The sequence below is a fragment of the Anguilla anguilla genome, chromosome 5 (assembly GCF_013347855.1).
Source record: "Anguilla anguilla isolate fAngAng1 chromosome 5, fAngAng1.pri, whole genome shotgun sequence".
NCBI classification, from domain to species: domain Eukaryota; kingdom Metazoa; phylum Chordata; class Actinopteri; order Anguilliformes; family Anguillidae; genus Anguilla; species Anguilla anguilla.
This window is the reverse complement of record NC_049205.1, coordinates 22,984,985-22,999,982: the sequence shown is the minus strand read 5'-3', so window position 1 is coordinate 22,999,982 and position 14,998 is coordinate 22,984,985. Positions and strand designations below refer to the sequence as shown.

The following is a 14,998-nucleotide window of genomic DNA, read 5'->3' as shown; positions in this document are numbered from 1 at the left end:
CTCTATTGAGCTCTTATAACCTTATTAAATAGCTACCATGGAAAGCATTTTTGAAAATTAATTAACATGAAAAAATGAATGTGACATTCATTCAAGGGTGATTACAAGCCCTTAAAAAGTCTTAAATTGTCTTAAATTTATTTTTGTTAATAGAATTGTCTAATACATCATTAAAGTTGAATATATCATGGTGTATTTATCTGTGGTTACAATGCGTTTGTATTTGAATGGTAAAAGCCCACAATGTGTCCTTTTCTTGGACCAGAATAAACATTTGGACAAATGTCAATGTTGTCGTTTTAGATAATGGTAAAAATGTCAAGTAGCTAAGAGTACAACTTGCCTGTGCTTACTTGTGTGGCAAACTGTCTTAAATGTTATTCTAAGAAGCATTTAAAATGTCTAAAAAGCCTTAAATTTAACTTGCTAATGCCTGTAGACATCCTACTTTAATATGTGGGTGATCCTAACTTAAATGTAGTTCACTGCTTGAAAAAGACAAAAATACTCAACACTGTTATAATGTTGAAATCATTGGTCTATGGTTATTACTGTCCTAAAACTACAACAATGCAAGACAATACATATTTTATTGACAAGCAGTTTTGGGTGTTTTAATTTAGTTCTTGTGCACTTCAATCTGTTGACATATCAAGAAATTGTAATGATGGTAATGCCATCATTTTATCAGAAAAATACTAGGGAGGATGTAGTCATGATATTCTATCAATAATGCTGCAGTTGATGCTTATGGTGGTGGAAGTGATTATCTGTGATGACGAGGTACTGCATATTATACTAGCACATATGCTTTGGGGGACCTGCTATGGACATTGCACTAGTGCAAGTCACCCTTTTAATGTTGTTTTTGTATGTTCTGTACCATAATTATGCTTGTTTCAGCACATATTGCCTACCTAGAAATGTAACTTGAACCTGATCTCAATGGTATTCTATACAATGACAATAAAGGCTTTCTATTTCTATTTGGGCTTGATATGTGTACATTTTTTATTGCTGCACTGAGTATCTTTGAAAATAAATTTTGAAGATATGAATTAAAGAAGCAATGGCATTTCATTGGTAGGATAGAATGGAGATCAAAATTACAACACCATGATATACCTTTTTTTAATACACAAAATCTAAATGTATGGTCCTGGGTTTAGTAAGTGACCAATCCGCAACGTTGTGGAAAGGTAAATAACGTAATAAAGAAGTTTAAACAACGTGTCAGCGACGTAAATCTATAACGTTACGACGGATGACTGCCTAGCGACGAAATCACAACGTCGGGGTAAGGTTATTCCATTATATTGTCAAACGTAAAGTTGTAAGGACGTAACCGTTGCGTATCCACAACGTTGTTTTGAGACGGGGCGCTGGTCTTACGTTTTTACGTTAATACTATGTAAATTGATACGTAATGCGGACGTTATGAGACTAATAGAGGACGTTAATAGTACGTCGCCACAACCACATTTGTGCTAAGAAATAAACAGGGATTTCCTATAAACAATCATTTCCCTATGATTAATAAATGCAATTTGTGGCAAATTACATCCACGAGAAAGTGCTTTATTCATTTGCACATTAGGCTATAGAAACTGAAGGGGGCTCATTTATAAAATGAACTTGCATGCATACGTCAAGTGAAGACCTGACTTAGAGCCACGACCGTTTCCACAGTCAAATCGAGTGATGTTGAAATTTTATAAATCACTACTTTGACTTGATTTTCTATGCACACGCCACACAGTTGATCTAAAATATCGTTTTATAAATGAGGCCCCAGATGTAGTAACCCAGTATTAAAGTTCACCGATGTCCTCTATTCTACTGTCCGCTTGTGGAAAATAGGCCAACACGTAGGCCAGTTGAGAGCATATTGCGCCCGACAATAAGCAGCTTATTTTTGTGAATTATAGGCAAATTATATTTGAATATATTCAAACTCTAATTACAAAAGCTAATATTTGAACTCAAGTTCATAGCACTTTTGACAGCCTTAGTAAGGTCAACTAAGTTAATATTAAGTTATGTTTATGAATTTGCTTAGTGTTAGCTTTTTTGTAAACCTACTTCAACCTGCTGTGGCTAGTTAATATACGAATGTTAACTAACATTAGCTAACGTTACCATCTATCCTAAAGCTAACTTTGCCCCTCATGGTAACTAACGTTAGTTAAGGTAATTGGTTTCAGTCATAGCTAGCGTTAGGAGCTAACCAGGCATTACTTTTGAAAACTGCCATAGCATAAGAAAATATTCACAACTGTAGCATTAGCAGAAGCGATTGAACAAGCATTGTCTAAATAACTTAAGCTAGCGAACTAACACATCGATTTAACATTAGCTAGCTACGGTTTTAATGTTAGCTAGCTACGTTAACTTTTAAGTTAGTTTTTTTAAATGTTGGTGCCAGGTTAGTTAGCTAGCTAGTACGTCAACCAGAAATGAGCTAACCTTAACGTTATTGTTATGATCAACCATGCCACATGTTATGGGTAACATTTAACTTATAGTTATTTGCAAACGCGAGAATGAATCTGGCTAACGACACGTTGCGACACACAAGAAAGCAGGGGAGCCATATTTTTTTCCTATGAATGGTGGGAATTCACGTTCAGTGCAAGCAACTAATAAAACCGATGTAGCAAGCATTCGTCTCTAGTTTTAGGTTTTAAAATGTGGATTTTCATTTAATGGTACTTTTGCTTTAGGTGATAAAACAGGGTCGGTTTTAGCCTGCTATATTCGGGTGGGCTGGTCGACTGGGGTGTGGGCGCGAGGAATTGCGTGTTATGCACACGATGAGTACCGTGTTAAATATGTCTGTTCTTTAGTTTCGGAGAATTAGGCGTGTTAAAATGTATCGTCCTATTTTCAGTCGGTTGAGAATGTTCTCTTCTTGGTGCGTCACACGGGCAATGACCACGCCCCGTAAAGAAATCTGACTGGACCCACCGTCCCAGAGTTGCCAGGTTCGCGGTTTTTCCGCCAAATTGGGCTAGTTTGGAAAATGCAGTCCCGGGTTAAAAAATTACATAAAACTTTTATAGTGGGAAATTTAGGCTTAGAAAAATAAGATTTAAAATACATTTAAATGACTGAATAATAAAAAAAATGCACATTTGTTTTGTTGTTGCCTAAAGAGAACTGGCAAGCGTCACATTCAACCACCATGGTAATCCTTTAATACCGCTAATTAAATCAACCGGCGGTACACTGCATCAGAGGCCCTGTTCAGACCTGTACTTTGTATCCAGATATATCTAGATTCAGTTGAGACGGATGTCAGTTCACACTTGGCATTAGAATGCCTCTCCACTGACCACTAGTGATCCGATCTCACTTCCCTGCTCAATATGCAAATAAACATGTACATCATTTCTGTTTCCAAAGACCAAATGCATTGTTGTTTTTAATGTAACATGAATACAGAGCAAGTGTCTTTATATTAGATGCTCATGAGTAATCACATCCCTTTGACTTCTTACAGGGTAACTGCAGTGATCAGCTACAGTGATCAGCTGAGTGTAAACATCTCAAAGACAATGGGATAATCTATAAAGACCAGGCTTGAAGCGCTGATCTGTGATGCGCCAGCAAGGGCATATCTAAAATGTATTAAGAATCATAATGCCTATGAGAGTTGCGAAAGATGTATAATCAGAGGTGCTCATGTCGAGGGAAGAATAGTTTTCAATGAACAGGAATGTACTTCTCGAACAGACGAAGCTTTCAGTGGAGTAGAGTACAGCAACCACCAAACCCCCTTCATTGCTGCAGGAATTCCTTGTGTAAGCTTGTTTGTGTTAGAGTACATGCATATGGTCAGTTTGGGAGTAGTTAGCGCCTGTTAATATTCTTGACTCGTGGCCCAAAACTTTGTCGTTTATCTGTAAGGCAAAAGGATGAAATATCACAAAAACTAAATGCACTGAGAGGGAAGATGCCAAGTGAATTTGCTCAGCATCCCCGGGGTTTACATGAACTTGACAGGTGGAAGTCCACCGAAATACGGCAGTTTTTGTTATACACAGGACCTGTGGTACTGAAAAATGTATTGTCCCCTGAAAGATATAAACATTTCCTGTCCTTGACAGTAGCCATGTCGATAATGCTGGAGTCAGATGAGAGGACTCGGAATGCTTATCTCCAATTTGCTCATGAACTAATGAAACACTTTGTCACGTGCTGTGCTGACCTGTATGGCAAGTGTTTTCCTGTGTACAATGTACATGGACTAATCCATCTTCATGAAGATTCAACCGTTCATTAAATTAAATTTCCTGTTTTCCTTCTGAAAACTATCTGCAACAAATCAAGAAACACGTGAGGAGCAGGAAAAGTCCCCTAGAACAGGTCACCAGGCGTTTGTCAGAAATTGAATATGCAGAAGTGAACGAGAGCAAAACACAACCTGACACACAGCCCAAAGTGTTTGTTTCTGTGAAAGAAAAAGACAGTTGTTTTCTCTTGAGAGATGACCGATTTGCATTCATTCGAGAGAAAAAGGCAGACGGCACTTTTGCGTGTGAAATTATGCACCAGTGCCACACTTCAACATTATTTCAACAACCATGCAGCTCCACACTGCTAAATATAGTGTGCACAGGAAATGGGCCGGGCAGGATGAAAAGAGGACTACTGCGTGAGACTGATCTGTTACGCAAGGTGGCCTGCCTCCCACAAGAACCTGGTGGTTATGTCCTCATACCCCTTCGCCATGGTGTGGAACACAAATCTTAAAGGTTGAATTTAGCCTAATCTCCATTTTAATTAACTGTAGAAGAGTCCACCGTTATTGATTGTAATAATGTCATAGATAAATATAGTGGAAATGTGTTCCTGTAGCCTAACTGGTAGAACAAGGTGCTAGCAATGCCAATGGTCATGGGTTTGATAACTAGGGACCACACATACTGATACAAATGTATACTTTCTCCTGCACTACAAGTTGCTGTGGATAAAGGCTTATGCTAAATGAAAATATTAAAATTTAAAGTAACATGGATGTACTGTCCCTTCCAGATCATGTATGCCAGGGCTGTGTAGGTGGAGAATGGAAGGGAGATGGAGGGTACAGTTCCCGATAATTGGATAGACATAAGGAAGAAAACCGTTAGATGGCCAAAGACTAAAACGACAGAAGCTTTCAAGATGAACAAGAACCCCCAGGAAGACTGGCTGATGTTCCTGTTAAATCAAGAGAAAAATGACTTCAGGTAGGTTTTGATTAATGAATGGTTTCTTTCCTCAGCAATCAAGTCAAAATATTGTTAATGAAATAATGTTTGTTACAGTTGAATTGTATGTGACTTCTAGCTAGGGTAAACGTCCCTATTAAGCCCACGTACCATATAAGCCCACTTGCAACTTCTGAGTCAAATTAAAAAAAACTACATCATCATTTTTTGCTGTGTGATGTTTTTTCGAATGAAGCTGCTTGTTACGTAAATGACACTTTTTATTGTAAGTCAATCACATTTGTTGATATTGAGTTATCGAAGCATATGTGTGGCATGTGCCTGCTGATCCCAGAAGAAGTTGCAAAAAAACTTAGGTGATTTTGGTACCCTCAGAAAATAACATTTTTTGTATATTTCTACTCCTGTTTTTGGAAAGTACTCACTTGTTATCAAAATTTAAGAGATTAGTGTTTTGAATGAGACATATGTTAGAATATTACCTGAATTAGAAATATTGTGTCTTTTGAAATCAAAATATGAGTTTTAGCACACTAGCAAACAGACCACATGCTGCATCAATACAGTAGCTACATAGTATGGTTCATTGCAATGACATAAAGCATAAGAAGCATGTATAGTTTATATTTTTGTATGCAGTTTATATTATTATACTGTTAAATAGACAATAAATGTGTATGTTTATCTTTATTTATTTTTTAATTAACATTTTTACCTGGTGGGCTTAAAGGGGACTCTAGCAAAAAAATCACACTGTCTGAGGTGGATGTAAATGAGTATAGCTAATTACTTCTGTACATGATCAATTTATACTTTTCATATTATGTTAGTGCACCATATATAGATTTATTTCATACAGTTGTTTTTTTAATGTCATGTGAGTAGAATCAAATATTCAGTCTTTAACCATAAATTCACTGATGTTCCCTTTAAGCCCACCTGTTCCCATTAAGCCCACTTTACTGTGTTTCAATGGGGATTTTCTCCCTTTTGACCTCTGAACCATTTTCCTCCCTAATTTTGACCTCACCTGATGAATCAGCTCCATAATTCAGATAATTAATACCCATATTTAAATATCAGTGATATTGCATACGTCGATTCATTCTGGATAGGCCTGTGTTCTATCTTAACATTAGCAATAATTTTTTAATCTTTACTTTTCAGATGAGTTTTAGTTTAAGATGACTAAAACACGAAAGAACTACAGTTCATGCCCACACATGATAGAAGCGCAAGTTCATCCTCTGCAAAGCAGGGCTGTAGGGACCTGGACCATTCTATTTGTGCAATCATGAGGTCATTGAAAATCTCCAAAAATAAGATGAAAGCCATGAACGACTTGCTAGCGTAAGACAAAGACAACCACAACGTGGGCTAAAGATTGAAGCAAACAAATAAAATAAAGCTTAGACCACCCTATAACCTGTTATGTTACACTACTAAGATGGAGCATGGAGCAAATGATAGCCTTACTAAAACGATACAATCACCTCAAAGAGCATAGGCCTACGTTTAGTCTAGGAGAAAGTAGAAATTGCAGAAATGTTGACATCTTTCTTGTTTATTTTGTTTAAGTTATAGGCTAATAATACATGAGCTTCAATATGTTATGACTGATGTCTCCTCATAATGAACTGTATGTTTTAATGTTACTCCACAATGAACTTAATGGTTTTAAAATGTGTTTTTACAATGTTTTCAAACTACTATCCTAAATCTGTTTAACATTTAAACATTTATTGTTTAATTGTAAATCCTGAAATTGACTCATTTACTATCCTTAGAACATTAGTATTGAACTTGAAATTGTTTTTCATTCAGTCAGTCGGTCTTCAGAAATCTTCATAAAAACACCTGCACTTTCAACCAGCTGACTGAACCAGAAATTATGGCCAATTTCAAATGCCAACAGCACAACATAGGATAGAGATACAGACAAAATGACAACACATATTGAAAGATGAAGTATTGAAGAGTAATTTCCACTATAGTTTTGATTTTGTTCGTAAATATTTTTTTGGCTACATTCCAAAGAAGACATGTTGTAAGTTTAACTTTTTCTGTGTTGACAACACGGCAAAAAGGCTGGTCATGCCTATTTCAAATGCCATTTACAGGCCATAAGATAGGAGTGGAGACAAAATGAAAATAGCTATTGAGAGCTAAGAGATTACAGATTTGAATAGAACAAGTTTGTATTGTTAGGATTTTTTAAATATATATTTATTTATCAACAAATCATGAAGTGGGCTTATTTGGAACACCCATGGGCTTAAAGGGTACGTTAGGTACCCATTAAGCCCATGCCAGACTTTTGACATATTTTGACAAATTAAACAATAAAAACATTAGAAATTGGTATAAATTAATTATTGACACTTCAAATGAGAGATTAGACTTTCATTATAACTAAAATGTTCTCACTTAAATTGGGGAAGTATACATGAAAAATGTCTGAAAAGCGGATTTGGTGGGCTTAATAGGGACGTTTACCCTAATATTTGTGAATGCGAAACCTACAACCTGACCTGACGAGGAGGTAGTGGTTGGAGGGAAGAGGAAAAGAACAGCTAAAAGAAAATTTGACGATTATGTTGTTGGTATGTTTCTCAATGAATTTAGGAATCTCGAATATGAAAATGTATTAATTGAACACAAACTTGGCCTCAAATTTTAGGCCATTAGTGTTTTATATCGCATGTTGATTTGCACTATTAACAGAATTTGATGACTTGGAGGAGGAGGAGAAGAGCATGATGGGTAACTGTTTCCTATGATGACATTTAATTCTGATAAAAATACAATGCTATAATAAATATAAGGTCATTGTCCATTATTTTGGAGACGGATATGCTTATTTTTGCCTTATATTGCATCTGTATAGGTGACAAGCTGCCCCCCTTTCCCGTTGCACCAACAAAGTTAAAGTCCATTCAGACCGAGGCGGCTGGACCTAGCGAAAATTCAACTGCTTGTGAGTATTGACCACATAGTTTATTAAATATGGTAATGATTTCTTAAATATACACAACATGAAAGTAATTACAGGGTCATTTACATGTTTCAGACTCTGAAAATCCAGCCTTGTCTGGCCTGGTGGAGCGTGCTGGGTCTCGGGGCAGGGAAATGTCCACATCCAGTGAGTATTCATCACATTAAACCAGTCACCTTTTCGTTTAAGAATCAACCATGTTAAATCTAAGAGAAAATCTAAGTGTTTTTCAGACTCTCGACATGCAAACGTAAAGAGAGCTAGAGGTCCTACATCCACTGACAGCTCCAGGCACAACGACAGGTCCAGGCACAGAGACGGCTCCAGGCACAGCAACAGTTCCAGGCACAGCGACAGATCAGGGCACAGCGTCAGGTCCAGGCACAGCGTTGGCTCAAGGTACAGCGAAAGGTCCAGGCATGGTGTGGGGTCCAGGCACAGCGTTGGCTCAAGGTACAGCGACAGCTCCAGGCACAGCGTCAGGTCCAGGCACAGTGACGGCTCCAGGCACAGCGTCAGGTCCAGGCACAGCGATAGGTCAGGGCACAGCGACAGGCCGAGCCATGGTGAGTTGTCCGAAGGCCGCAAGTATTCATAAAAACGCTTTGCAATTCAACGAGTAGTATTGGTGCACCCCTAATTGTTACAATAGTACAGATTTATTAGTGTGGTTGCCTTTGGCTATCACACTACTATCTCACATTCTTTATTCTTTCCATCCATTTTTTGGGCCGCTACTCCTCCCAGAGTTTTCGCACCACATACATGTGCAATATGTCAAATTGAGCGGCTTCATCGGGAATGGTATGCTATTACTTTGTGGAAAGTTTTGGTGCACGGTTTTGAAAAATTCAACTTTTTGTGAGCAATTTTGCCCCCCAAAAATGTCACTTGGTAATTTCCTAAACAGACTTGTTTTCTTTTACAGGTACTGCAGATGCAGGGTCTCAGAGGGCAACAGACATATTCCCAATGCCCACAGCAAGTAAGTGTGGAAGTATTTCAACCAATGTCAAAAAGCACCCAAACTGAATTGAACAGGACACATTGGGCAAGCAAACTAGGAGACATTCTTAATATTACTCAAGACTTCCCATTGTTGAATATTATTGGATGGTGCTGTTTGTATCATTATTGTATGGTGGTATTCTATAATGTCAGATGATACATTTGTTTGAACATTTATCTTTCTTCTTAAACACTATCCACTATCTTTTAACCAAAACACTATAAATCTGATTACATCAAAACAATTGTGAACCAGCCTAGATATTAAATACCTGAGTGGAAATAGAGGAGGAAATATCATAATCAACATAAATGTTTCTTTTTCATTTCAGGAGGTCCACATGGAGGTCAGACGCCTTGGCAGAAGTGAACCTGCCCTTTCAGCCACCCGTGTTGAGAGGTTGGAGACCATGGAGGACTTCCATTCGACCCAGTGTACCGAAAACAGCTGACGGTTAGTAGCCTACCGAAAATGAAAACAGGCGAACCGCAGTTCATATATTAGCACATTATTTTATTTCAATTGAATGTAGTTCTCCAGTTTAAAACTTAACCCAGCTCTTTGCATGATATCGGCTAATGTAGCCTAAATAAAACATGAATGAAAGTTTTCAGTATGCATTTCCCAACGGATTCTGTACCAATAAAGCTATGCATTCATTAGAAATAGTGACCATAAATTGGAATTTAACTTGCAATTGGAATGTTTTAGTATTTGCACTGTAAATGCTATTTATGTCATTAAATAAATGATATGAAATTGCTTTTGTACTACTGTGCGGGAGCGGAAGCCCGTCAGACTGGTCAAATTGACTGGTTAAATGACAAAACCCCTCTGGGACTTCAGTTGGTTACACCAACAAATGTAGACTACATAGCCTATATATTTTGATCGCTGTCAGATGTCTAGTTATTTCATCTGCAGCATTTATTTCTGAGCAAAATAACATTTTCTAGCTAAGCGGACTAGGGGAAAAAATGGCTGATAGATATTGTGTAAAAATTTCACATAGTGCTATAATGAATACAAAACATAAATATGACATAAATATAACACATATCACATGATCACACACCCAAATATGCATAAAAAGTGTGATTGTGCAATTTTCCTTTCTTACCACGAACTACGAATGCTGCCATTTTTCATACTGTGGCGTCACCAGTACTGGGGTCGGAAAAATTGGTGCTCTGAAATGATGCCAGAATTTCTGACCTATAATTCCGAGTTCGACAACTGTTCAGTTGGTTTTTTGACCAGTAGTATTTCGTTTTGTTACTAGTTGTTCAAGACAACTTTTGTTGACAGGTGGATGAGTTCGCATTTTTGAGCCATGGGTTCCTTCGTCAGATATCAAATGCTTTTTTTCCCCCATAGTATGGATTTTGTTTTCTGCTGAAAATAAGGTCTGTGGTTAACATAAGCTTAAAAGAGTTTCATGTTTTCTTCAATTAGATAAATTACACCAATTGATATCTCAACCATGGATTTCCAAGCTGTTATGTGCTTTTAAAAAGTATGTTTCTAAAAAAAATGCTATATTGCAACTACAATGTCGCGTGGAGGAGGGATAGCAGCGGTTGCCAGAAATGTGACCGTTGTTGTAGTTTCAATATAACAACTTGGCGATAGAAACGTTCGGGTTGACCTACAAAAAGACGTCATCAATGTAACATATTGGGTGTTTCTCAATACCAAGATTGTGAAGTCGGGACTTCACGTTCTTTTTGAAGTCTGTTCTTGTGGGAGACCGCACTTCCAAGAACGAAAGGACAGAGAATGCTGTTATATGCATTTGAGATGCAACGCGTGCTTGTGAAATGCTTGTTACGCTACCACTACAAATGTCAGCAACTTTAGCAGCCTTTCCTGACAGTCCCCCTCCCCGGTGTATTCTAGTTTCTTTCAGTCTGCTAACGTTTACATTGGTTTGGGGTATAGTTTCATTTCAATTATAGACTAACGTCTAGCTGTCGAACATGTCGGTCCAAAATCTCCCATAGGTGTTGAATTGGGTTGAGATGTAGTGACTGCGAAGGCCATAACGTGATTCACATCGTTTTCAGTCTCATCAAACCATTCAGTTACCCCTCGTGCCTTGTGGATGGTGGAATTGTCATCCCAGAAGAAACCACACCCATCAGGACAGAAATGTTTAATCATAGGACAAAGGTGAACACTCAGAATAACTTTGTATTTATTTGCAGCGACCCTTCCATCTAAGGGCACAAGTGAACCAAACCATACCAGGAAAATGCCCCCCACAGCATAACAGAGCCACCGGACCCCCTCACTGTAGGCGTCAAATATGCACTCACCCATTTCTTAAGAATATGGTGAAAGATGACTCAATTTAACATATCACTTTTGAATGAAGGGGAAATCTAAATAAACGCATTTGTCCATGATAGTTGAAAACTTCTCTACCTTTCCTTCCACACGTTAATTCTGCTGACAAAGAATTACCTGTCGCTGGTGTGTTATGACCTGACCATTACAATCTCATTAATTGCTACTTGGAATGTTGGTGATTTTATGAATCTAGACCCTTTCCTTGTGCATTAAGTATAAGTTGCTTTGGACAAGAGCATCAGCTAAATGAATGAAATATAAATGTAATGTAAAATGTTGTCCAGTGGCTCAGTTTGGTTGGACAGCCTGATCATGATAGTTGTTATCTGAGTTGATAATATTTTTAGTGTGATCTCGTAAATGGAACCCCGCCTATTAAGACTTGTTGGCCTTAATATGCTGTAACTGCTTTCAATATATAAATATGTTATTAAAACCACATGAAAGATTTTAGTTATGAAAATATTTTTTTTAATCCTTAAACTTGTAGGTCGCCATTGTTATTACCATGGCAATGCACTCTGTCTAGTTACGTGAAATGGTTGCATGGGTCTCAGTCCATTGCTCTTGGCCGTTCAGTGGCATTGAAAATGTCTTCTGTTTCGCCTTTTCGGTTTGAGCCAGAGCGGGACATTACTCAGGAGGAAAGCACCGTGGACAGCTTTCATCAAATAAATCAAAACAATGAAGGAGGAGGAGGAGACGAGAGTAGGGCATAAGACTAGAGATCGTGTCTCTGCGGCAACTGTTCGCCTATGCCAAAAGAGATGGAAAAGTTGCCTGTTGTAAGGAGCTGTGCTCTCTAGCAGCAGCTGTTCAAAGTCACTTTACCATATGGGTTAAACTTCGTTTTTGGTGAAACTGAAACGTATCATCATTCCCACTAATTTAATTGACGTAATGTTATTGTACATATACAATGTGGATCAATGATAACGTTATGATTTGAGCTTAAACCCATGATAATACCTCCTTTAAATGCATAGTCCTTAAATGATAATACATGCTGATACACTAAGATGTTTATTGAATCCACCTTATTCACAGATATCCTGTGTATCACATCACACACATTCCGTGGTATTGTATAGATATTTCTCACTATCAATAACCTCAACTGCTGAACAAAACAACTGAGTTAACCTCCAGTGCAATATACCTGGCCAAATTAAGGCTGTTAAAGCAAAGGGGGAAAATACTCATTTTCATGTTTTTGATGAAATTTATTTTTGTATTTTATTTATTCTTTATTTAACCAGGTTGATCAACTGAAAACTAAGTTCTCTTTTTCAGTGACAAAGATTGAAAGTTGGTAGGACTGCAAGGGGTCATGTAGCCTATCAGATATAGTGCTGATTAAGTGGCCAGATGTCAAGAGCCATTGTTTTTGTGGAAATTTGGTGTAGAAAAGCATCACTGAATCTTTAATGACCACAAGAGATTGAGGATGGCACTTTCTACAGCACAGTACCCCCACCACTGTGCTGGGTCATTGGATTTCAGTTTGCTCCTCCCAGAAAGCAGATGATTCCAGGCCAAATGTGGTTGAGTTTAGGCCCTAGATTAGTTATGGTCAGATGGAAAGTGTATTGTGGGCCAAAAGTGGCCCACATACAACAAACCACATGTAACATTTTTGCACCATTTCAATTTTGGGCCAATAGTGGCCTAACTGTAACCAGCTGCATGTAAGGTTTATCACAGCATTAGGATTCTGGGGAAAACAAGGCCCAAAAAGATACCACACCTGTGACTAATCAATGTTGAGTTGCGGCTATGTTCTGTGGCATCATTCCGGTATGTGGGCCAAATGAAGTGGTAAGTGTGGGCCAGCACTGGCCCATCACTCAGTTGCTATTTGGACAGAAGAAAGAGAAGAAAATTGAAAAACATTTGGGAAAAAATGTACATTTAAAGATATTAATACTGGATTGGCTGTTTATGTATTATAATTTATCTGTTTTCATGTAAGCCATTTCCATAACAAATGGCCCGTGGCAGATGGGTTCCCCCTCTAAGTCCAGTTCTGCTCAAGGTTTCTTCCTATTATCAGTCAGGGAGATTTTCCTTGCCACTGTTGCCCTAGGCTTACTCTTTGGGGGCCAGTTCTCTGTAAAGCTGCTTTGTGACAAAGCTCCTTTGTTAAAAGCGCTATACACATAAAATTGATTGATATTATAATTTGACTATGCAACACACTCTTGTGTATGTAAGTACTTGCATGTATACACACACACACACACACACACACACTTCCTACATTGTCAGTAATCTACATGTCAGACATGAAATTCACAATTTGGCCGTTATCAGCCATAGGAAGTTTCAAATCACTCGGCCAACATAGCCTGGTGATAACACAGAGCTGGAACTGGAGGGGGTTAGCCATCTGAGGTGTGAATGTGTATCTGCGTGTGTGTCTGTGTGTCAGATGGGATGTCCATGCCCCTCCCTCCACCACTTTTTCACTAGATGAATTATACAGCTTTCTTTTAGTTAAGTCAGTTTGGGCAACTTGAGAAGAAGTTTGTAACAGTTTGTTGGAAATAGGCATCTGACCTTTAGGGTACCAAACCAGTTCCTTACCCATTACATTACACTGCCACCCTTGTACACTTGTGTTCGGTATTCAGAGTGCCGAACCTCAAACGGGAATGTTAACAGTTAAAACTGCAATGTTGGGAAAACAGAGCATATTGGGATGGCAGGTATGCCATCGGCCAAGTTACAGCTTGGTGGGGAGGCATGCCTCATACCTATACAGCACCAAGAGTTTGGCACATTTCAGGGTTCCCTACAGAAATAACCACAGACTCTCAGCCCTTAAAAATATTAATTTATGTACCTTCTGACCCCATTTCAACAGACAGAATTCACGAACAACTTCACACGTCTGTTGTATTTGCCCTTTGGCACAATGATAAAATATATATATAATAAAGGAGATCAACACCAATGTCACTGTGTGCTTCTTTATTCCGCCATCTTGAATCTCCGCACACTTCCTGGTTCTCGCGGGACTTGTCTACGTCACACTACTATGGTGTCCTGTATTACACATACTGTGCTGGCTTAGCACATAAGGATATTACAACATCCACACAATAAAGGCCCAAACTTAGGAGATTTTGCATTTTTCCTCCTCTTCCTCCTCCTCCTCCTGCCTGATTACATCACAAATGCTCCAGGCCCACAAAGAATACGTCTCCCTATTGGACGTTTAGGTACATCAGCCAATAAAAATATTGGATACAGACACAAAATGGACATATATATACAAGAGCACATGTTGAAAACAGCAAAACTTTGCAACCCTTATACTTACCTTGTAGTGAGTAGAGTGTTTGCCTGTGGAACATTTTGGATGAGTGACCGACTCGGGTCGAAACAATAGATGACGCGCCGCAGCAGCGAGGCTCGAGACACGCC

General features: G+C 38.4%; 1 protein-coding gene and 1 long non-coding RNA gene across 10 annotated transcripts in view; one reads left to right on the top strand and one right to left on the bottom strand.

Moving 5' to 3' along the window:
• LOC118227106 (mRNA decay activator protein ZFP36L3-like) overlaps positions 1–9,864 on the top strand; it is a 22,941-nt gene extending 13,077 nt beyond the window's left edge. For 3 of the 9 annotated variants that reach the window (XM_035417251.1, XM_035417252.1, XM_035417253.1), the window contains exons 2-8: positions 5,038–5,231; positions 7,938–7,976; positions 8,101–8,190; positions 8,284–8,355; positions 8,494–8,774; positions 9,137–9,193; positions 9,549–9,864. In XM_035417251.1, coding sequence (XP_035273142.1) covers positions 5,222–5,231; positions 7,938–7,976; positions 8,101–8,190; positions 8,284–8,355; positions 8,494–8,774; positions 9,137–9,193; positions 9,549–9,668 — 669 coding nt within the window. In that variant the 5' untranslated portion in view covers positions 5,038–5,221 and the 3' untranslated portion in view covers positions 9,669–9,864. Of the gene's footprint in view, positions 1–3,255; positions 3,804–5,037; positions 5,232–7,716; positions 7,817–7,937; positions 7,977–8,100; positions 8,191–8,283; positions 8,356–8,431; positions 8,775–9,136; positions 9,194–9,548 lie in introns of those variants that run through there. The other 6 variants (XM_035417254.1, XM_035417255.1, XM_035417256.1 and 3 more) reach the window with 6 other exon arrangements.
• On the bottom strand, positions 9,604–14,998 carry LOC118227114. Its single transcript, XR_004765173.1, has 3 exons — positions 14,895–14,998; positions 13,317–13,423; positions 9,604–9,679 (listed from the first exon to the last, which is right to left on the bottom strand). It is a non-coding gene; the product is annotated as an uncharacterized LOC118227114 (long non-coding RNA).